General features: G+C 38.3%; 1 protein-coding gene across 6 annotated transcripts in view; it reads right to left on the minus strand.

The window, feature by feature from the left end:
- Positions 1–25,930, minus strand: part of LOC129430297 (ankyrin repeat and SAM domain-containing protein 1A) — a 140,620-nt gene that overhangs the window by 68,958 nt on the left and 45,732 nt on the right. For 5 of the 6 annotated variants that reach the window (XM_073874883.1, XM_073874886.1, XM_073874881.1 and 2 more), the window contains 5 exons: positions 25,762–25,918; positions 19,588–19,650; positions 4,373–4,669; positions 1,698–1,875; positions 1,285–1,371 (listed from right to left, as the gene is read on the minus strand). In XM_073874883.1, coding sequence (XP_073730984.1) covers positions 1,285–1,371; positions 1,698–1,875; positions 4,373–4,669; positions 19,588–19,650; positions 25,762–25,918 — 782 coding nt within the window. The remainder of the gene's footprint in view (positions 1–1,284; positions 1,372–1,697; positions 1,876–4,372; positions 4,670–19,587; positions 19,651–25,761; positions 25,919–25,930) is intronic. The other variant, XM_073874885.1, reaches the window with a different exon arrangement.

A 25,930-nucleotide genomic window follows, 5' to 3' on the forward strand; every position in this document is an offset into this window, starting at 1 on the left:
ATTTCTGTGATCGTGGCTCTTCATCGGTGGTCCTATGTCGTACAATGAGAGAGGTTCAAAGACGGCCGTTTCCCGGTCTTGCATCCAAAGATAGCCTACGATAGTTTTCTGACAGTGTCAGAAATTCGGCATGATCACCGCACAGTGTGTTTGCTGCTACGACCTGCACGCCAGTATTTGTATACCACGAGCGCATGCAACGTGTGACGCAGCCCCCGAAGCTTCCGTGTCATCATCCTACAGTCTACACGCCTGTCGTACCAGAGTTTAAACGATCCATGTCGCACAGTTAATGATCTTATAAGAGGGCAAAAGCTTGCAGTCTATTCCAGGCTTTAGTAGAAAAGTGCTTATATAAAGACACAAGTTTTCTCTATTCCGACACAATACCTGTTGAGAGAGAAATAAAGATAAAAGCTAGAAGTGATAGAAATACGATCAATATCTATGTCCAGTATTTTTGGAAGAGATTGTTATTTAATTGTTTTTTGAATTTTGCAAGAGATGTGGCTGACCAGATTGTAATAGGAAGATCATTGCACCAGCAGAGAAAAGTGATGGAAAATAAGCGGGAGCGTGATTTAGTGCGCTTTTGTGAAGGTAACACAAGCCGTACATTTGCTTAACATAAGATTCACCGATTTCCGCTATGTTCAATGATCACAGATTGATCTGAAAGAATCATCACTACCAGCGTCATTGCTAAATGCAAGATTAGTTTACCCTCGCGTGCTGTCAAGCAAACATCAAGTGATGTCATCATCTGTGCTTTGCTGTACGAGTTACCAAACTCTCTTCTATTTTTGAGCAGTGAAAAACATCCACATGCCAAGAATCAAAGAGACCATTTTATTGATATGCTGCATTGCTCCTGGTTTGCATGTTTATTTGTATCAGTAACAATAAGTCTATAATCACACCCACATTGAACTGGCAGTAAACTGCAGTGGAAAAGCAAAGCAAACTTAAGTCTAGTCGAGTCGTCCCACGCAGTCATAAATGACCAAACACATCATTAAACAGTAACCCCTGGTTACACAGACAAGGCTTAAGGCTAGTCCTAGACTAAAACACAAGTTGGATATGACTCAACTGATTACAACTTGCATTGACAGATCTTAAAATAAGCCAGTACCATTGATTTGTCTCAAGATACACCAGTAACATTTTAGCTAAAGCCGGGACTAGGCCTTAGTTAAATTAAGCCTTGTCTGTTAAACCAGGCCTAAATGTATAAAGTTAATAATGATAGCATCTCTATGCACAAATCCGATTTTCCCTCACCTTTCTTCTTGGGGCTCAAGCTGTTTTGAGGTGTAGCCACAGGTGGAGAAGGCGGAGTAATGTTTAATGGACAGCCACTCATATGAGCTACAGAGAGAAGACAACCAGCACAATGATAAAAACACAACTTAAACACGGTTTTCCATTAGTCTTTTATTAAAACAGCTGAAAAATCAGCATTTATTTCAGACTCAACACCAGATGAAATATTTAGACTTTAGTCTTTTAGAGACAGACTGTTACACTTGTTATAAGCAACAACAAGTGAATAAATCAAACACCACATTATAGAAACCATGCTGTATAAAGTCTAAATATTTTAAGAGTCTGGAGTCATTTTAGACAGAAGATTAAAAGATGCAATAAGAGTTAAGAGCAGATGTTTGTCATATGTAAATAAGATCATCTCTCACCCTGTATGAGTCCAGCGATCTGTCTGCTCTTTTGAGAGGGCATATCTCTAACAGTGTCCAGCGCTGTCAGATTCTTACCGTCTACAATATTCACATCGATACCTGCGTTGAGAAGTTTTTGTACCACTTCTGTCTTTCCATAGAGGGCTGCTTCATGAAGAGCGCTACCTTTATCTGTCTGATAACAAAAATAAAATGAATACGATACATAAACTCATCAGCCGTTATGTGCAGTGGTCCTTGAAGCCTTTAAACAAACAAGTTACAAAACATTTAACCAAGTGACTTTTATTCATACTGAGATTTTAAGGAAATGGATAAGACTTTACAATAAGGTTATATTCGTAACATTAGTTGACTATATTTGTTAACATGAACTAATAATGAATACTACTTCTACAGTATTTAGTCATCTGATGTTAATTCCTCTCTAAGTTTTATCCCCTGATGATGACAACACTGTATCTAATTAACATTAACACATAATAATAAATAAATGCAGTGTTATTCATACATATGTTCAATTCAGCATCTCCAATTCTCCTAACCTGCATGTCTTTCATTGGTGTAGTGGTGTTTGGAGAAGTGGATATACCCTTAATTTATGCCCCATTTTTTAAAAAGTGGTCCAACAAAAGTTAAATGCCCTGTGTTATAAACACTAACTTTCCATTGCATATTTGCGCAAAACTTTAGCATTATGTTTTAAATGTCAACAAAGACCATCATGTCCCCATTAACCGATAATATGCGACTAACGCGTAGTTTTTCCTCTCATGTCGAGTGATGTTGGTAGGTTTACTAATATCACATCCACTGCACTAGGCATTATTTTTAATCAAAGGAGACATACGAGTATTATCCAAACATTAATGCCAAGGAAAGCTCCTTATACTTAGGAGTGTCAACATATATGGAGGTAATAGTACATTATTTTAAAGGGATAGTTCACTTTAAAATGAAAATTCTGTCATCATTTACTCATCCTCATGTTGTTCTAAACCTGTATGAATTTCTTGTTTCTGATGAACACAAAAGAAGATATTTTTGAGAAATGATGGTAAACACACAGCAGATAGTGACCATTGACTTCCTTAGTAGGAATAAAAAATGATGGAATTTATTGGCTACCATCAACTGTGTGCTTACCATCATTTATCTAAATATTTTCTTCATTTATCTCAATACTTCCAAAATAAATAAAAAAAATGCGATTTATGGTAGTTTTTGCTAAATTTACATGTTTTCATTGGCCTTTTTTTCAATTCGCAATGTCAATTTTGGCAATTTAATGGGTAATGGAAACAGCTGGTGACATGATTGACTAGTCTTGCATATTTAGTTTACTCCAAAATGAGCCCATTGTCACTTAACTTCTGCTACTTGACTTCTCAGCATAAGGATCATTATGAAACGAATATAATCAATGTTTACAATTTATAAGTGGGTTTACTCTATTGCATCTAATAAAGCAGGTATATCCCATGCCATCTAATAAAGAAGCGGGTATACCCCATGCAATCTAATAAAGAAGTGGGTATACCCCATTCAATCTAATAAAGAAGTGGGTATACCCCATGCCATCTAAAGCAGCAGGTATACCCCATGCCATCTAAAGCAGCGGGTATACCCCATGCCATCTAAAGCAGCGGGTATACCCCATGCAATCTAATAAAGAAGTGGGTATACCCCATGCCATTTAATAAAGAAGCGGGTATACCCCATGCCATCTAAAGAAGCGGGTATACCCCATGCCATCTAATAAAGAAGTGGGTATACTTTGTATACCCTGCACTACACCGCTGTCTTTGGACTTTGCGAGTAACCCACGCTGACACAAAGAACATCCCAACTTGAATAAACATAAATAAACTATTGGTAACACTTTACAATAAGGTTCATTAGTTAACATTAGTTAACTACATTAATTAATGTGAACTAATAATCAACTGCACTTATACAGCATTTATTCATCTTTGTTAATGTTAATTTCAACAATTACTAATACTTTTATTAAAATTTTGTTAATGTTAGTTAATGCACTGTGAACTAACATGAACAAGCAAATAAAGCTTTATTTATATTAACTAACGTTAACAAAGATTAATAAATACTGTAACAAATGTATTGCTCATGGTTTGTTCATGTTAGTTAATACATTTACTAATATTAACTAATGAACCTTATTGTAAAGTGTTACCAAACTATTATTATTAAATTATAAATTGTTAGTTTAAGCATTATCTGAAGTTAAATGAATAAAACCTTAGTTTAACCTTTTTTTACCAAATAGATAAACTGGACACTATGTTCAGTGTTACTGTGATGAACTACACATGTAGTTACTTGCTGACTTATTTATTAAAGGAACATTTCTGTGGAGAGAATCAGGTTTATTTGATGATTGATATAAATTCAGTCATGAATACCTGTGTAACGATATCATTACATACACATTCAATGATTTTATCAAATGTAAGTCAGTTTTTATGAGCACCAAGTAAAGTGAATTTAAAAATACAATGGAAAGTCTCATTATTCAGCTAAATTTGGTCTGAACACATTAATTGAGAGTACACATAATGATTTTCCATCATCAAAGAATAGACCAATGGATTGGAGCACAGAAACCTACAAAACAAATGACATTAGTATCAAGCCTGATCAATCCTCACCTGGTAGTTGATGTCCACACCAGCCGCCAGGAGAACCTCTACCACAGACAAGTGTCCATTACGGGATGCCAGATGGAGAGGGGTGTGTTTCTTAGTATTGCAACTGAGTAGGTTGGGATGGGCACAAATCAAAAGTTTGACCACGTCCAGCCTGCCGTAGAGAGCGGCCAAATCCAGCGGTGTCTCAAACTTATTATTACGCATGGTGGGATCGGTTAACTCTTCCAGCAGCAGCTGCACCACCTGTGTGTGCCCATACTGTGCTGCACAATGCAACGGTGTTTCGTTATCATTGTTCTGTAAAGAATCAAGATGAGACAAAAGAGACGATCATAAACTAATGCATCTAAATCACTTCACTACGAGGCTCTGCAAACGGGCTAAAAGGATGCATAAAAAATTTTTCTGAGTAAAAATCTTCAACGGTGTTTGGTGGACATGAAGTCATAGGAGCTGTAGCTGTTCCTAAAGCTGAAGATGTAATTGTAAAAGTCTTTGACAAAGCTTTAAAATCAAACCTGCATTTGAGAGCAATAATAAACAAAGCAGAATTAATGAAGATTACCCAAAGCAGACAATCAAGAGGACAAACACTGACGAGTACTCATTTCAACACCTGGTTGAAACTGCAATTGCATTGCAAGTCTGTAGATAACCGTTTACAAACACCAGCACATGAAAACAGTAGTCAGAGATCTTTTAAAGAGACACACACACAACAAACACTCATGTAAAACACACTGAGACGGAGTCTTTCTGAGATTATCTGCTATAATACAACAATTCTTTCAGGTTCTCAAAAAAGACTAAATTAGGGTTGTTGCGGTGACAAAATGTTCCCACTGGTTAATCAGCGTGTGACAAATTGAATCCACTTGCAATGCGAGTGCAACAGCTGTTTTACTAAAGTGCTTGAGCCAGTGGCGGAAATTCGCCATTCCCAAGCTGAGTAACCGTCTCTTTCTCCATTTAAAGCGCTGCTTGAATAAAGAGTTTATTATTCTTCTTAATGAAAAACACAACAAAACAACCTTGTTTACATAAAACATTATATATGTATAACAAAAATGAGTAAGCATGCGTCTGCTGCCATCGTCTGGTCAGTCAGCTCGCCTCGCACACTCAAAGTAATAAATAAAACCTTTAACGAAGCTAAATGATTTAATTACAAGAAAAAATCTAAACGACGGTGGAAGACTGACTATCGCAAAAAGTCCAGACTAAATATGAATAAAATAAACAATTAAAAGATTGAGACCAAATCCAGCTGGTTTGATAACCCAAAACAAAAAATCTGATTTTGACACAGATACATCAGAGCCAGTGAGTAATTAGTGTCCGTGTCCAAACTGAGGCAGTGGTCAGCGTGCGAAGCGAACACTGACACCCGTTGGTGCGTCTGGGTCTCCATCCAAATCTTTCTAAGCAAATGTTCAAACAGGTGCTATCTTTACTAATCCACTGCATATATGAATATTATACATATTTATACAACAGTTCTTTCTGGTTCTCGAATCTGATTGGCTAAGAGCCATACGATATTGTACTGATAACGGCACAGTAACCGCTTCACCTTTCGTATCATTCCGCCACCTAGTGAATGGAGGTCCTAAACAGGCTCATCTCTGAATGGAAAAACACAGACGCCCTGTTTTTAAACACTCTCCGTGTGTCTTATTAGTTCACTAGCTCATAAATCAGTCTGTGAATCCCCAATCGGAAGTTATTATTCCGTCAAAGATCAGCGCTCTTGGATGTTACGTTAAAGTTAATGGGAGTAATGTCTTGTCACATGGTGTGGACGATTAACACTTGGAAAGAGGAATGTAAACACTAATTTTTTCTGGAGTTATATCTCTTATCAGAACGCGAAAACACCGTGAAACAGCAGGTAAGCCCCGCAGCTTTTAAATGTGGACATTGATCATTTACTTTATCGTGACGTGACTATTAAAACATGTTATGAGATATCGCCACTGATATATTTATAAGCAGCATGCAAAAACATCTCTCTGACACTTATAAAAAAACGTTTTATATAGTACTGACAAGAACAAAGTTTAATAATAATAATCGAGTGCTCGTATCACGTTAAGAATAAATGAGAAAGCAATAGTAACGTTACACAAGTATAGTTTTATTAACTTTTACCTCGCGCCAAAACAATAACACAAAAGACACTAAATATGAATAAAAAACAAGTACTAGTTTGATCATGACACCAAATACTGCTGATTTGATCTCATTTTGACGATCATAAACAAACAAGGCCAACATGAGAGCCAGGGAATCCCTGTCAGAGATGTAGCCCAGAGAGGGCGGTGGTCAGCGGGGCGAGTGAACACTGATGTCCGCTCATGCTTTGGTTCTCATACGTACCGAATCTCACTAAGCAAACATTCAAACAGGCGCTATCTTTACTAATCGACTGCAGATTTAAATATAATACAGATACATTCTCGACTGAACTAATCTTAAAACTACACTTTGTGACCAAGAAACGGTAATATAAAGAAACGGCTTTTCCGTCCATTGAGTTATGAGGTTCAAAGCAGCCGAAAGTGTTACCTGTCATTCTGGCCGCCCTCAAATCCGTGGCGGAAGTAGTAGTTCTCAAACAAAGAGGCTTTTAAAATAACTCCGTTGTTGTTTTCTAGTTTTCGTTTTTCAAACGTGTGCCGGCCTCGTGCCTCTGGCCTAATCACAGCCGTGACGATATAGAGCTATATCACACTCCTACTCGAGCGATATTGCTTAAATATTCTTGACTGAACTAATTTTAAAACTACACTTTGTGACCAAGAAACGATAATATTGAGAAACAGCTATTCCGTCTACTGAGTTATGATGACATTCAAAACAAACAGCCGAAAGTGTTACCTGTCATTCTGGCCTTCAAATCCAGGTGGAAGAAAGAAGTTTCCCGACAAAGAGGCTTTTAAAAAAATTTGTTAATGTTTTATAGTTTTCTTTTCTCAACAGTTGCCGTTGAACTGTTGTCTAAATGCAATATCGCTCGGAGTTGTGTGATGTAACTATATCTCTAATGGTCTAATCACATCCGTGATGATATAGAGCTATATCACAGTCCTACTGTCTGGAGCGATATAGCTTAAATATACAGAACTGTAAAACCAGTAAATAACCGTTTCTGTTATCAATATTTCTAGGAGAATTTTGATTAAACAGAATTCCACAATAAATATTTTAATTATTTGTATAATTTTTAGATTGTATTATTTTTAACATTTTATCTTTATCCAGTATACCTGTTCAACAATATTATTAAAGCAATGAATCAAAGTGCTGTTTAAAATCTGACCAGTAGAGGGAGCTCTACTACATGATAAACTGACTGAGCACAAATGATTTCCAGAAGAATGACAGGATTCATGATGGTCATATTATATACTTGCATAGCTAAATATTCACCGTCTCATTTGTTGAACATGATTGGTTGCTTAAAATGCAAATACTGTGAGTGAAACAGACAGACAGACAGACAGCAGTCACAGCAGCAGTCAATGGGAACTTCACCTGGATAAGACATGAGACACAGTCAACCTTTCGTTCTTCAAACCACAACACACACAGACACAGAAGAATTAGATCCCTTTAATACATCAGTCCTGATATCTTTACAAGAGACAGCACTGCTGTTCTGCTTTTGTGACATTAAATATTTAAATGTATCTCTTCATAAAAGGGGCAATAAGTAGGATTTACCCCATCTAGTGGTGAAATTGTATTTTGCATTCAAAGGAATAGTGCTCTCTAGCGCCTCGCTTTTCCAAATGCGTATTGCAACTACGGTAGCCATTATGTATTGACTGATCTCCTTGTCCGTTTCAGCTGGTTCACGTGTTCTGAATGAAAACGCATTGTGGAAATGCGTTGGTATGCTAGTGCTTTTTCTCCCTCTCTGCTATTATAGTTCATCAGTGTGGAGCACAACATGGAAGCCTCCTTGGATTTACTCGTTCAATGTAAGTAAAAAGAAATTCTAAGCTTACAAAGAAAAGTCAGATTACTTGCAGAGGTCATTTGACACCAACGAGGACATATTTATGAAGAAAGACATTGATTTGGATTAATAAAACACTTAAAACTCTACTTACAGTCCCTTTAAAACTCTGACTGAGGAAACATCAAACTTAAGTCAGCATGAAGAAGTGATAACACATCATAAGTCTCTCTCTCTCTCTCTCTCTCTCTCTCTCTCTCTCTCTCTCTCTCTCTCTCTCTAATCTATGCGTCAACAACTTCTCATTTCTCTAAAGGAAACAGCAACCACAGAATAAAACCTTTGAAAATACTATTAGCTTTACACAAGAGACTCATTTTTGTTTGTTGATTCAGTTCCACTATGGGAACCGCTGATGTTTGACATCTTCTGTCTTTAAACAAAAAAGCTCTCAGACAGAACAGATGAGTTGAGACATTAATTTCCGAAAACACTTACACACTGGTTTCACAGACAAGGCTTAACGCTTGAAGTACTAGGCTGATTAAAATCTTTATAGTAATTTTATTCTAACCATGACCAACATCAACACTTATTCAGTCATCAGTGATTAGCCATCATTAATATGAGGCGTAAGAAGGTCAGCCAATAATTACACAGGTCATGTGCATATAAATGTTAAAAGAAATTAGCTGCATCCCAAATGGAAGGATGCAACCTACGAAGGCAGCATTCAAAGACCAATTGCGTCACAGCAGTGCAACTGAAGGCTAGTAATGCCTTCCCAATTCAAAGACTCTGCTGTCCCAAGAGTCACTGCATACCTGTAACTGCTGGCTAACTGTGTATTATCAACATGTAAATTAATCCCTCTGATGCACTCAAATCCAAAATGAAAAAAGGGGAAAACAAAATTGTGAAGTGTTACACAGACCTACATTGATTATACTGCGTTTGATTTCATGTCGAGTAGCACGACAACGCAGTAATACGGGTATCGGCTGGGAACTATAGCTGCCTTGTCGTCTGTAAATAAATCACCTTTGGTTTTCTTCTCACACATTGTAAAACTTCACCTTGTACGAAAGCACTCTTACGGTCTGGGCCATTGTTGTTTGTGTTATTTTGGGATCTATCCACCTCACAAAGTGATCCTAAGGGGTTGGCATATCACATTTGGTGATTGGTAGGGTCCTTGGAGAAGAGCAGTGCTGAAAATCAGTACATCTTGGTGGTCAGCTATTACGCTACAAGGTACTTGGAAGCATTCCCTATTTAATCCATTACCACACCGAAGATCATCCAAGGACTGGTATAGTTGCAACTCCTGGGGTTAACGTCTGCAACACCTAAAAAGCATGTTACAGAAGATCCAGAATGCAGGATTGATCCTAAATGTGGACAAGTGTGAGTGGGCAAAGCAAGAGACAAAATACTTGGGATACCACCTGAGAAATGGACAGCTGGACCCTCAGGTGGATAAAGTAGAAGCCATTCGGAGGAGCCCCAGACCAACGACAATGAAGAAGGTGAGATCTTTCTTGGGACTGATCGGCTGGTACCGAAGATTTGTGTCAGACTTCGCCACTCTGGCAGTGCAACTCACAAACCTGCTTGGAAAAGGGATCAAGAATCCAATACCTTGGACGAAGAACTGTAAGACTGCCTTTGTCAAATTAAAAGGAGAAGATATGTGCTGATCCTGCTCTGCAACGCTTCCTCGTACAGGTAGATGCCTCTGCAACGGGCCTAGGAGTGGTTCTGTTACAGGGAGCAACAGGAGAAGAAAGGCTTGTCACCTACCTCAGCCAAAAACTGCTACCACAGGAAACACGTTACTCTGCGGTAGAGAAGGAATGCCTCACCATCAAGTTGGCCCTAGAAAGTCTCCAGCATTACCTCTTGGGATGGGAGTTTCACCTGGAGATAGCCAACAGAGCCTTAACGTGGATCCACTCCATGAAGGACCCAAACTCCAGGGTCACCAGGTGGTACCTCTCAGTTCCCGGCCAGTGCGTAGCTTAGAGGGGGTGATAATGTGACTAAGAAGAACTAGCCATTCCCGCTGGGCAATCAATCTGGCACACACACATACCACATTCACTTACCTCTTATATCCCATCCCATTCCCCCTAGGCTGTTGAAGCTGTAAGGGCGTGCACACTCCGATGGAACATGGACACGTTTTCACACCACTCTTCCCCTCTGTTAACATTCATAGCCCAGACCCTTCATACACACAGTGTTTTTGTACACACGTTGTTTGTTTGTTTTGATAGCCAGCTTTCCGGACTGACACGCAGTACACCCAAATGTTGGTGAGTCCATTTGTGTTTGTTGATAGGGGTATTTTTTGTTTGTGTATGCTAATGTTAAGTGTTTGTTGTATTTGATTTGTGTGTTAATCTATGTATTTATCTTTGAAGAGATGATGTCATTTATCTGTGAAGGATAAATGTGTTTATTTGAACTCCTTTAAGATAGGGGTAGTTTAATGAATATATACTTACCTAAAGGTTAAGCTCCCGATTTAGTGATGAAGTCTGGACCAGACTCACAAAAAAGAGGGAGGCCAGACTCACAAAATTTACTTGTTTACCAAGTCAACCAGAGTGAGTGGTGGTAGAAAAAAGTTGTTTGATATGTTGTGGATATTTACTTCATTTTTCATCATTGTTTTGCCATTTGGTTATTTGGTATTGAGTAATATCACCTTTGGTTATCTTCTCACACACTGTAAATAAACTTGTAACATGTAGTCCAAACAGCAAGGGCCTGGGCTGCGGAGCAAGGGCCTGGGCTGCGGAGCAATGGCGTCCTTCTGTACTCTCGCCTTGATTCCTTCTTACCCTCTCTCAAACAATACTTAGGGGAGCAGCCATCTTGGGAACAGGTTCAGACGTAACAGGGGCAATCTTTGGGAACAGGTTCTCTGTTGGCATGGCGGCGGCCATCATGGCTGTGGCTTCTGGCATGGTGGCGGCCATCTTGGCTGTGGCTTCTGGCATGGCGGCGGCCATCTTGGCTGTGGCTTCTGGCATGGCGGCGGCCATCTTGGCTGTGGCTTCTGGCATGGCGGCGGCCATCTTAGCAACTGGTTCAAGCATGGCGGCGGACATCTTGGGAACGAGTTCAGACGTGGTAGGTGGCTCAAGACACTCGGGTTCATGAGCTGCAGTGAAGTCCATGGGAACTGTAGTTCAGTGTTTGGCCCAAACACACCACAAAGCGGTAGCCACCAATGGTAGCACTGCAGACAGGGGATACATCTCTGATGCCTCTGGAGATACCAGACTTGAGACCACTAGCGTAACAGGCTTGACGACTTGGCATTAAAGGGTATGGCAGCACATAGAACTGGACCCACAAAATCCGCCAATAAACAGTCACATTCCAAAGGAACTATTTTTCGTAATGTGGGGTTGAGTCTCATCCAATACCATGCCCGAAAGCATCGTTCTGGGCAATCAGCATGAACTGAACCAGCACCTTGACGCATTCCATTAGTCCACCTGCTAGATCCATTTTTGAGGTTGGTTATTGTGTAACGTGTAGTCCAAACAGCATTAAAAGCAGGATCTAAGTGCAGATAACTTTAATAACACAAAAGACAATAACATAAATCCATGGTATGGAATTGCAAGACAATAAACAAGACATGATCACAATACAATGAACAATAACTGACAAGAGACCATGGAAACATGATGGCTTATATAGGGACAGGGGGCCAATGAAAACATGACACATAGAACAAGGGAACAAATGAGAACAAGACACATGAAACAAGAGACAAACATGACAATGAACACTTCCAAAACAAAAGGCCTGAAAACATTATAAAATAATTACAAAATGTCACTCTTACAGTCTCGGCCATCGTTTACTGTAGTATTTTGGAACCTACCCATAACTAGGGCTGGGCCGGTTTGGAGTTTTTCTTACCGCGGTCGGTAATCAACAAATTCCCGCGGTTTTGCGGTTTATTGGCAAAACAACGAGTTAAATAACATGCATGACTTATTTATGTTCAATAAACAACATGTGCAAATTACTTAAGGAACATGTAAAGTGAATATTATTTCCTTTCACATTTCTTCAATTTCAACATTCAACAACTTGAACAATTAATATTATCAGTAAAAAAAAAATTTTAACGCATTGTGCGTGTCCACACTTACGTGCCTACAGACATTTCGCCACTTTTCTATCCTTAATTAATGATGGCCTTGTAAATGACGCAAATTATTGCTGCCCTGACGGTCTGGTAAAATAACCATTTGTATGAGAAATCACTTGTACTGCATATGTGTCCGTGCTTGAGTATAGCTTGGAAGATACACGGAGACGCGTGTGTGTGGGCAAAATGACACGGTCTGTCTCGCGCGCGTCCGGGCAGTCCGCGTCTGCCTCGCGCACGCTCCGTCATTCCGCGTCTGCCTCTCGCGCGCACTCGGGCAGTCCGCGTCTGTCTCGCGTGCTCGGGACCGCTTCTATCCTAGACACTTACCATAAACATCTGTCTTTTTCCAGAAACGGAGAAAGAAGACGCAAAAGCAAAACTTTTTGAAATGTGTCCTGCTTTAGAAATGGCCACTGTGGTAGGCTAGATGAAAAAGAGACGATCTAACCTCTTTGGATATTAATCCTCGGACTGATCGCATGCTCTTTATGTTGCGGGACAATTTAATAATGTGAAACCTGATTCTGTTGTTGATCTGTTGCGGCTGTTTGCACGTTCAAATTAAATAAAATGTTTGTATTGCTTTTACCGAGTCACAGACAACGTCACCTGTATTTCTACTCAATGACACTTTAATATTAAAATCATATCAGTTAACATTTAATGTTCTGTTAACAAGCTGCTGTTGTTTAAAAGCTGCATGTATAACATCCCCATATATACACACAATTGCAGGCCAATGTTTCAAGTTTTTTTTTTTTTTTGCGGTTATGACGGTGAGGGGCTCAGACCCGCGGCATGGGTCACGTGACCGCGGTATGGCGGTAATCCGGTTACCGCCCCAGGCCTACCCATAACTCAAACGATCCTTAGGGGTTGGCATATCACTTTTGGTGATAGCGCCAGGGTCGCTTTATCACAAGCGTCCCTCATTAATTCTAAAATTGGAAGGTGGTGGAATGATACAAAAGGTGAACCGGTTATGTTATCAGTGGAATATCGCACGGCTGGAAGGAGCTCTTAGCCAATCAGATTTAAGAGCCAGAAAGAACTGTTGTATAATTTTGTATAATTCTGGTTGGTTGGTTCATTTAATATACTGTTCTTTATTTTACTCTGCACAAATGTGTCATTTTCTAAAATAAATGTAATTTTCTTATCTAAATTTAAGTCAGAAACATCTCTGAACAATGAGGGGAAAAAGCAGTGGAAGCAACCAGGGATCCTCTGTAGGCTACACAGTCTCACTTCAGCTCACTGCGTCCTACAAAGACAGTGCTCTCGCCTTTGAAGGATGCAGCCTTCGAATTGGGACACAGCTATAGTTAAGAAGTCTGTTTAATCTCAGAGAGGATGGGAAATAATCAAAAATTATAATAAAATATGAAAAAAATAAAAAATTGGTGCAACCCAACCCAATGACTTTGTTGATTTAAAGCAGCACAGCAGTGAAAACATGACGCGCATTAATCTCCTCTGACTGAACTGACTCTAATATATGATCACTCAATTAAATCAATCACACCACACATCTGTGAGAAGCCGTAAATCAATCTAGACTTAAATATTTCTCTTGATAATATTATTTGTCTGATTATGAAAGGTGAAAATTAAATGTAACAGTATGGAGCATCATGGTAGCTTTACTGAATATGATAAAAATAAGTCTAAAGTGACTAGGATTCTCTCTCTTTATTTTTCTCGTTTGATTTTTTGAAAAAGAGAGAGGGGGGGTCATTATGTCAGTGTCAGTGAGAGAAAAATCAGGAGTAAAAGCTACCCTACCATGTGATGTCATCCCCATTACATCATCATCATAACCTGTGTTGAGCGAAGGAGGGGTAATGACATCATCAGTGTGTGCCCTGTGGGAAAGGGGGATGGAAACAGCAACCACCGGAATGCACTTACAGTACATCCACCATCATTTATCACTACAAATAAAACTGACAATTCTATATAAAGAGGAAGATACAGTAAGAATGAACAGATGTAAATATAAATTACATTTGTGCATTACATTGTGGAAAATTCATGCACTTAATGGTAATGAAAAAATAAAAATTTGGGTTTGGGTTGAAATATGACCCAGATATTGTAAGGAAGGTTTCAAAATGATTTTTTTTATTTTGTGAGACAAAAGCAGTTTCAAAAGGTAAAAGCGCACTGCCTAAGACTACTGATCAAATTGTACCACAGCATCACATACAGCCATCCCAGAATGCACTGCACCAACCTCATAGAAACCATCATGTAAGTAATCCAAAATGAAATCTAATTTAAAATGAACCACTACACATAATATCTGTGTGATGTAGTGGATGTTAATAGTATCTGCAAAAAACACCATCAGTTGAACTCCAATGCACTAGATAAACAACACAATATTTATGAAAGATGTGCATCAAAGAAAAATTACACCATAGACACAATAAAAAACACTAAAGTGGTTTGATAAATAATGTAAAATTAAAAGACAGTGAATCTGACAAACCCTACCAACCAAAAGCACTGAGATCCACACAAACCAAAAATCAGACAAAACTATTGTGAATCCACTCCAAAAAGCAACACCACCTCAATTATACTCTAAAAAAAATCCAAGACTAAATTAATTATAATCAGTTCAGGAGAAATCTAAATAAACACAACTTGGACGAATTATGGAAAGATTCTTTTATAACCCCGTTCAGGGAAATGTCCTCAGATAGTCTTACACCCGATCGCAAAAACATACAAACTAAACTCAACCAATTGGATCTCATAATTAAAATCAACCAAAACCCTTTAGACCCAATTAGCCTGAAAGAACTAAAAGAAACACTAAACAAACCCAGAAAGGCATGTGGTTTAGACAACATCAGAACAGAAATGTTGAAAAACAGTCCTGCAGCAATGCAAGAAACGCTTAAAACTGTTTATTACAGAGCTCTCCAAAATGCTTCATTCTGATTGGCCAGTCACGACATTCAAAGGTTATTTCGAAATAACTACCGCTCAAAACTACTAACACACTCTAACCAAGATGCTGCAAATCATTTTGACAGGTACAGTTTCATATTACACAAAAGTTAAAGATACAATTTGTATTTATGTGCCGAAAGATGGCGCCAGATCAAACAAAAACAATGATGTTGTTTACTGACGCTCTGAAGCAGCGTGGAATTATGGGATTTGTAGTCTTTAACTTTAGCCATCAATCAGACGAGAACGAGAAATCACGTTGATGGATAAGGTAATCAAGTCTTATTTGCGTTTGATGACATCGTTTATTTCATTATGTAAGTTTATATGTGATGTTCAAAACGAAATTGTTAGTCATATTGATATTACAGTATTAGTCCAAAATCGATGGTAAACACAGCTCAGAATTAAGTTTTCAACTTACAATCTACAATGATTTTTCACATAATGTATTGACAGTACAAATCTTATTGTGAAGTGTCTTAAAATGACCATTTATATTGCTGTACAATACCTTTTGATGTGCATATCGTCCGCGGGAAGACGCGCTGATTAGTCTACACACTAATGTTGTGATCAATATGATAGTATACGTTTTTTGAAGGGTTACGAATCAAAACAACTCACCCATCGCGTAAAACACAAGCAGGATCAGAATCTCACAATACCTTTGATGTGCATATCGTCCACGGGAAGACGCGCTGATTACAGTAATGTTGTCATCAATATAATAGCATACGTTTTTTGAAGGGTTACGAATCAAAACACCTCACCCATCGCGTAAAACACTAGCAGGATCAGAATCTCGGTCTAGTTAAATGTTGTCGTGAAGCTCTCTCCATCCAGATAATGCAACATCAAATTGATCCTCCCTCGTTTTGTTCCAAACTCTTCTTGGGTCGTTTGGTTGGCCCGTACGCTTACAGGAGCTGACACAACCAGCGGCAGACGGTACAGAGATATCCATAAGTCCATAAGCAAGCGCGTAGTTCCGCATTTGTCCACAACACTGGCTGCGTCCGAAACCTCAAGGCAGTGAGAACTGTGAGGACTTGTGGCTTCGCTGCCTCATGAGGACATGACTTCGGACTCGGAGGCCTGAAGGCCGCTCAGAGAAAGGCTTTCCGACGCACTTCAAAGGCAGCGTGTTTGAAATAAAAACAGAGAGCGCCTTTGTGATAACTAATCACATATTTGAAAACTACAATACTAATTTCTCGCTAGAAATGAAATTAAAATGCTTAAAAAGTGAAAATATACCTTTATTTTCACTAAATTTGTGCTCCAGCCGCTTCCTTGGCCGCCATTTTATTTTTTCGAGCTCGACCAGTGTTCTCATGTGGGTTACGTCAGTAAAGGCGGTGACAAAGGGTCACATGAATATTAACGTCATTGACAGGAGACTGCACTGCCCCGTGTCAATGTTTTGAATGGAAATTTTCTCACGATTTACAAGTAGTAGAAAACATTACAGATATTGATAGTAATCAGCTTGACAAAATATATAACACTGGACTAGTTGTTTTTGGAGATTTTACTGCAAATATCTTACAAATTGCACCTTTAAATGTAAATGTCTTTCAATAACATATGAAGTTATATTTATAAATTGTGTGTTCGTGAAATTTGAACGTCTTGTCTTAAAACCGAAAGTAAACAGGTTTTCCTCCCCAGAAATTATAAAAATGGGCTGTTCACACTGCAGTGACGTTCTGTCTTTTTACCAGTAAGAGATCATTCATTCACACATCAGTACCAATAACTTCATATTCACAATTGATATTTTGTTGTTTTCACTTCTGTGGCAAATGCTGACAGTCTTGAAGTTGCTTGTGACAAAACAACATTCTATTAAGGTGAATTCAAACTGAACTGAAGAAAAAAATTCACAACCTGCACCTTGAACAGCAGTAATGTATGGGCGGTATATGACGGTATATTCCAATGCCGTGAAAATGTCAGACTTAACAGATTTTTCTATTCCGCAAAATGTAAATAAGTGGGTGTGGCTGACTCGGCACTCCAGCATGTTAGACTGAGTGTGATGGAGAAACATGTAAAATGATCTACTCAAAACAACATTCCGTCTATAAAGATTTATACCCAATCCCATTTCTTTGTTTTACCCGTTCCCCTTAGTTTTGCACATTCACATTCAGAGTAAGGCCCAATTGGGATAGCTAACCCAATACACTCGGACATTCTCTGCTTCCACGTCCATTGAAATGCATTGCAGTTAGTCAGCCTTCATTCGTTTATATATGTTTTTCTTGTCACTTTAAATTTAAACTGGTAAAACGATGTGCATGGGGTACATGCAACTCCAAAACCAGGTATCCCGAGAGGCTGGGCGACGTTGTGTATTATTTACCTTTTCCCAAGCCACATCTACAAGATACCGTTAAGTGTCTGTTCTGGATTAAGTTATGCGGTAGACCACAACACCAACTAAACGCGGATAAATTAAACGTGGATGTCCACATCTGTTCCAAGCGAAGTCAAAAAAGTATTTGAACGTTATCTTTAAAATCTCTAACGTTACATTAGCCTAACATTAGAAAACGTAAACTTCTAGCTGTGTTGTACATTATGTCACTTAGTTTCATTAATGTATCCATAAATAACTGAGATAACAAATGTTATGTGTAATAGCAATGTTGTGCTGAATGATTCATGTAAATACTAGGGCTGGGTTTCGATTCAAATTTCAAGAATCGATTCGATTCCGATTCTCAAGAATCCCAAAGATCAAAATATTAGGGACTGGCACCTTCACACTTTAATAATACCAAAAACTTGATCACTTCATTAGCCATAAAGGGTTAAGCGACAAAACAGTATGCAAGTACAAAAAAGACGAGCACCTGACAACACTGCAAGACTACAACACACAACGCCAAGACAGAGGTTTATTGCAAAACAAAATGCTTTTAAATTATTTTGGTCAAAGTTGTGAATGATAAGCACGCGAGAGGGCAGAACGTTGCTGTGTTATCTCTGTGTCAATCATCACATTTACAGACATGAAACGAACATTTAGGAGATTCACTCACGCATTTAAATGTGGTTGTCACATTTAAAGGCCAAAAAAATCTCTCACTGTCCTTGACTAAATCATATTTCTACCTTTAATGTTCTACCTTTAACATTATTTTTATTATCCTTATTTCATCACTGACTGTTTATCTTCAGTACGCTTAAGATTTGTTTGTTGTTTGTCTTCTTTTTTATGCTCAAGTTTCTTTTTTTGTTGTTGATATTGGTAAAAAAAATTATGAAAATTCAAATGTATTAAAGATTTAAATAACAAAAACCTTATTAAAAGAACAAAAACTGTACCGTGATTATAAACGATATAAAATGAATCCTATTGTGATATAAGATAACTTGGTTATATCTCCCACCGTTAGTTCACGAATGATCTGTTAACTGCAATTTACCAGTAAAGACTGTATGTGTAAAAAATGTTATCGGGTTAAACACTTCAATCACTTCAGATCTGATCATTTACATCTACAAATCTACAGATTATTAGATCATACCTGCACAAGATCAAAATGCTTGATATGAAGGGACAACAAAATTTAATAAATGAAAAAACACTAAATGAGTGACAGACAGACAGACAGACACACACACACAAATAGAAACAGACACTTTCAGTTCATGAATTATTATATGATTAGAAAACACACACGTGAACAGAAACAGAGCTGACTTTACACTATTTCCAGATTTGACCAGAAAAGATAGTCAAAACTCGAGACAGGCAACCTGTTTGTCCAAACAATTGATTAACCACTCTCATTTCACCATAAAGACAAAATGCTTACACACACACAGACAAACAGACACACACAAATAACACACACACAGGAAACAAACACATGAGCAGGTAATTAAGTCCCGTGTCTGTGAGTGATCACATGTTTTGAAATATTAATATTAATTTCTAGCAGATAAGAGATTTCGTTTGTGTGTTTCTTTAAACCTCATTCACAGCGGTAAGAAAAGAGTGAAGTAACAGCGTCCCCGACACAGAAAGCACACACAGAGTCAGAAGTGAAGTGTACAGGTCAGAGGTCACACGGGTCAGGTACACACCTTGGCATTAATATAGGGGTCAAACGGGCCACAGCGTTTGAACTCTTTGTTTTCTAGAGTGTTCTGAGAGAAGAAAGAAAACAAGAAAAATGTGTTCATCTGCTGAACACACAGTCAATGAGGGTTAAAACAAAAGCAATGAAACAAACCCACCGACTTAAGTCTGTTGAATGATAATCAAGCTTTATCTAAAACATCTGACAAAAAAATAAATAATTTACAAAAAAACAATCAAACAACAGACAACAAATCAGCTTAAAAAAATGAAATTGTTTTAAAGTAGTCAGAACACAAGAGACTTAGTTATTAGATGTTAATAATAATAACAACAACAGTCACAAAGATATAAAATAATCATCATAATAATAGTTATATAATGTTAGATTCACGTTAGTAATGCTTGTGTTAAGATTATTAAATAGTAATCAAATGATAAGTATGTGATGTCATCATTTAGCCATTAAACAACTGGACATTTTTTAATAAACAGAATATAGATATGAAATGACATTTAAAGGGCACCCATTATGCTAATTTCCACAAGATGTAATATAATGGTGCATTCCCACCATCCGTGGTAGAGACGGCAAAAACGCGCTATTCGCGCTTAGTTGGACGCTTGAAAATTCGAGTTCACTTGCTTCATTCGCGCGTGAAATTCTTGTCATTCAAGACATTCACGCGGAAATTCACGTCAAGGGAGGGGACTCTGCCACTCCGCTCGCTTCCTGTAATCACGTCACTACTACAGCAAGGTCCTGATTGGTTAATGCGGTGCGGAAATCCGCCGAAGTTCAGATTTTTCAACTCGCACGTATCCCGCGCCCATTTGCACCGCGCTGCAGGATGCCTGATCGCATCTTTGCATTGACTTAACATGTAAATCACTCGCATTTGACGCTTTTACCGCGTCTGGTGTAAGCCCTGCATAAGTCAGGTGTGCCTAGACTGTATATGTGAAGTTTCAGCTCAAAATATCCCAAAAGGCCCCTATTTGGGTGGAAGCAAAAACACACTGTTTTCGTGACTGAACTTTTAAATGCAAATGAGCTACAGCTCCTCACTTGCTTACTAACAGACAGTGAGTGGTTTTCAGTTAAATAAAGATCTGATCAATACAGTCAACAATAGTATCTAGTGGACAGAGTACAACTCGCTGAGAGTGAAAACTGTGCAGAACTGTTAGTGGGCGGGGCTTTATCAATGTGACCTCACAATGATAAGAGAATCAAAACGGCCTGTCTAATGAGACTGCTTTGGTTTAATGGGGATTAAAAACAAGGATCGGGTAGATTTTTTTCATCCTAGGGTGTTTGTGTTCACACACTACCGACACACATTACTGTCCAAACACCTTGTAAAATGGATTTTGCTAAATATGTGCCCTTTAAAGAGCCACACAGATCCAAAATCGAAACTGACCTGTATTGCAGTGTGTCATGTAGCTGTCCATCAATGTAAACAATGTGCAAAGTAGTTGAACCAAAAAGTGCACGATAAATAAAGTTATTGGCTTCTAAAGTAGGGAGTCGACTCTGAATCACTGAAACGAGTCGTTATATGGATTGGATCTCCTGCCTGACTTTTTCCATGTCACATGAGATACTAAACTCCGCCTACAGCCTTGCCCGCGGGAGAAATGAAAACTATGACCCGCCCACAGCTAGTTAGTGTGTAAACATATCACGCTGTGTTTTCAGTTTGTGTTGTGTTTCACTACCAAAGGATACTTTTTCAAGAAAGGATATACTAAACGTTTGACTGTAAAGAATCAGTGGTTAAAATTCATTTTTAATGGAGGGATTTAGACGTTTGGCAATGAAAGACGGTTCAGTACCCACTTTTTTTGGAACAACATGCGTCTCCTAACCACAACCTGTAAGTATGATTATAGCTACATACTTGCTTAAAGGAGTATAAAATGCTTATCGTCATTTTTATTGCTTGGATTAATGATGAATGATGTCGTTGTTTAAACTCTTAATATTTTGTCAGTCACGTTAACGTAACGCATTCTTACTTAGGGTTTTGCTATGACCCGGTTAACTTACATAAATGCCTAAATGAGTGTAAAATGTTAGTTTCTATTGTCGTTTTTATTGCTTGGATGAATGTTGAATGATGTGTATTGATGTTGATAATGTCTTCAGTAAATCATGTTAGCACGAGGTCAGTACATGTTGCACTATTGTTGGTCTGTGCCACTGATCTGTGATCTGTGCGAAAACTCTTGTCAGTTGACCAATCAGAGCAGAGTAGGCTACTGAAAGGTGGGGTTTAGGCAGACTGAGTCATTGAACGGCTTCACACGAATCGTTTGGGGATCTCTGAGAAATGGGGTCATTTTAAATTTATATTTGAGAAAATTACAGTGTTTTTTGACCTTGCATGCATTTAAACCTGTTGTCCGGGACTTATAAACAGTGACAGGATGCTTAAAATTGGCATCTTACTGGCTCTTTAAATTATCTGAATTTAACATGAGGTAGTTGTGTGACGTGTGTATTTATTTTTGAAAGTGAGTCGGTGTACTTCTGATACTTTCATACACTCAATGTAAAGGAGAAGAGAGTGTACAGAAACAGAAAGATGAAGTGATATCAGATATCAGTGTCAGAAATGGTGTCTGAATTAATTTATACACGCACGTCCTGATGTTGACACTCAAAACCTCTGTTACAGTAGTGAGAGTTCAGTCAATTTTTACTCACAAATCCATAATGACACACATCCCCTACTTTTTCATTTGTTTTGTTAATATGCTACTTATTTAAGTGAAACGTATTTCGTGTAAGCATATTATCATACACAAAAGTGCAGCGTGATGTATGCTCATGCAAGCAATGTTCTGTTGATTTTAATCCTGTTTGCTTATGAAACCAAACCCCTGGGAAAAATGATACTTTAGGAGATTTTTGCACTCCTATCAGATCATTACCTTATCACACTGTGTGACATGGGTCAGCCAATAATCGTGCAGTATATCCCAGGCTTTAGGTGAACTCTTCCTTTAACCTGTGTGACTTCATGGCTAATTTACACCCTGATGATCTCTCATGTTGTATGCTCAAAGGGCCGTTCACATTATAATAACTAAAACACTAACTATAACAAAACTATATTAGCATCCACACCACCATTAGAAGTTCTTGTCGCATTTACACCGTGGGAATAACCAGCAGATTTCCTCATCACACGTTTCGCGTATCTCTAATCTAAAGTAGTTTGTGGAATCTAATATATTAATTTTTTTTGTAATAGTCAGTGAAGTAGATTTCACACAGTAGATTTTGTTATTTTATGTTAAAGACCTCAGCAATGAGCTTCTCCGCAGTATTATCTGCCGTTTAAAAATCCTTGTGCACCTTAAAGGAACAGTATGTAGGATTGTGGCCAAAACTGGTATTGCAATCACAAAACTTGTGGCTAAAACTGGTACCGCAATCAAACAACTGGTGGCCAATACACAAAATGACAACATAAACATCAGTTTAGGGCTGCAACTCCACTTTTTAAATGACAATATCCTGGCCGGACCACTGTTGTCAGTGTTATAAGTATTTGAAATGAAAATGATTTCTTAATGTCTAGTGACATATTGGGGCCATTTTATGATTAATTGATATACATTTCTTACATACTGTTCCTTTAAGTTCAAATAGATTTGATTGGGTGTCAATGGATTATCATTCATCAGCTAGGGGAAAAAATGCTCAAAATGATCCTAACGATATCGTCAATTGTATCTTTATCATTATCTTAAAAATATACATCATTATAATGTGAATGGTCCTTAAATCTGCTCATTACTAGAACATTCCCAACTTTGTAAATGTATACAGCACATATTTTCACCTGCACCTTGTTCATAAAAACAACTATGAAGTGGATTTACAATGTACAATTAGAAAAAAAGGTTAAGAAGAGCAAACTACCACACAGTATCAAAAGTACACCCATGATATCATTACAGAGGTTAGCATCAGACTATCGTGATAAAAACAAGCTCATCAACAAGCTATAAAAATAAAAATCACTTTGAATTCAATGTTACTTCATAATTTAAAGGATCACTTCACTTTCATAAAAAGTCTCGATAATTTACTTGCCCCCCCACGTGATCAAAGATTTTGATGTCTTTCTTAATTCAGTCGAGAAAGTTAGTTTTTGGAGGAAACATTACAGGATTTTTCTTCATATAGTGGACTTTACTACCGCTCCAGTGTTTAAAAGTGTGGAGAAAAGTGTGTGTATGTGTAATGATACCAATTAATTTGTGTGTCAGTTTGTTGTTTAAAATGGTCCGCAAGGAGGAAAATAAGTATTTGAACACCCTGCTATTTTGCAAGTTCTCCCACTTAGAAATCATGGAGGGGTCTGAAATTGTCATCGTAGGTGCATGTCCACTGTGAGAGACATAATCTAAAAAAAAATCCAGAAATCACAATATGATTTTTTTTTACTATTTATTTGCATGATACAGCTGCAAATAAGTATTTGAACACCTGTTAGTTTGCCTTTAAAATGTCCACCTCCACTCCATTTATTATCCTAAATTAGATGCACCTGCTTGAGGTCATTAGCTGCATAAAGACACCTGTTCACCCCATACAATCAGTAAGAATCCAACTACTAACATGGCCAAGACCAAAGAGCTGTCCAAAGACACTAGAGACAAAATTGTACACCTCCACAAGGCTGAAAAGGGCTACGGGGAAAATGCCAAGCAGCTTGGTGAAAAAAGGTCCACTGTTGGAGCAATCATTAGAAAATGGAAGAAGCTAAACATGACTGTCGATCTCCTTCGGAATGGGGAAAGGTAAGAAATCAGGATAGAGCTGGTAAATTACCTGAAAAGAGCTGGGACCACCGTTTCCAAGGTTACTGTTGGTAATACACTAAGACGTCATGGTTTGAAATCATGCATGGAAGGTTCCCCTGCTTAAACCAGCACATGTCCAGGCCTGTCTTAAGTTTGCCAATGATCATTTGGATGATCCAGAGGAGTCATGGGAGAAAGTCATGTGGTCAGATGAGACCAAAATAGAACTTTTTGATCATAAACATGGGGGTGGTAGCATCATGCTTTGGGGGTGTTTTTCTGCACATGGGACAGGGCGACTGCACTGTATTAAGGAGAGGATGACCGGGGCCATGTATTGCGAGATTTTGGGGAACAACCTCCTTCCCTCAGTTAGAACATTGAAGATGGGTCGAGGCTGGGTCTTCCAACGTGACAATGACCCAAAGCACACAGCCAGGATAACCAAGGAGTGGCTTTGTAAGAAGCATATCAAGGTTCTGGTGTGGTGGTCTAGCCAGTCTCCAGACCTAAACCCTAATAGAGAATATTTGGAGGGAGCTCAAACTCTGTGTTTCTCAGTGACAGGCCAGAAACCTGACTGATCTAGAGAAGATCTGTGTGGAGGAGTGGGCCAAAATCCCTCCTGGAGTGTGTGCAAACCTGGTAAAAAAAACTACATGAAACGTTTGACCTGTATGACAATGGCTACTGTACCAAATTTTAACATTGACTTTCTCAGGTGTTCAAATACTTATTTGCAGCTATATCATCACAGTGGACATGCACCTACGATGACAATTTCAGACCCCTCCATGATTTCTAAGTGGGAGAACTTGCAAAATAGCAGGGTGTTCAAATACTCATTTTCCTCACTGTATGTAATGCGTAAGGTCGTGCTGGCACATCACACGGCTAGTGCTAGATAAGACCCTTATGCCTCGGTTGGGATAGTTTGGAGACCTTTGAAGTGGCATTGAAGATATGGAGAAAAATCCTGGAATGTTTTTCTCAAAAAACTTAATTTCTTCTCCAATGAATAAAGAAAGACATTAACATCTTGGATGACATGGGTGTGAGTAAATTATCGGTATGTTTTTATGAGACTGGAGTAATTCTTTAAGTTTACATGTTTAAAAACTATGAAAATGGGTTTATTAACAAAAACTATTTCTTGTTCTGCATTCACATAACTAACACATAATTGCTGAATCACAAGCTGCAGATTTTTGCATTTAAACTTGATTGTTTAACTCTATAGTCTTCCATACTAATTATTTCCATTTTGTTAAGAGGCCAATAAGAAATGATCAACAACATGCCACAGAAAAGTTTAATCTTAAATGTTTGTACTGAGTGTGGGGTTCGTTCACCTGTTCATTGAGTTTAGGATGAGATGGTCCCTGATGAACGAGAAGTTTGACAATGCGTTGATCTCCCTTCCATGCAGCGAGGTGTAGAGGATAACAGCCCTTATTATCAGCCATGTTTGTCAGAGCCTCATTACGCAGCAGTACCTCAACTACCTCACTGAAACACACA

This window comes from Misgurnus anguillicaudatus, chromosome 13 (assembly GCF_027580225.2).
Source record: "Misgurnus anguillicaudatus chromosome 13, ASM2758022v2, whole genome shotgun sequence".
Taxonomy (NCBI): Eukaryota; Metazoa; Chordata; class Actinopteri; order Cypriniformes; family Cobitidae; genus Misgurnus; species Misgurnus anguillicaudatus.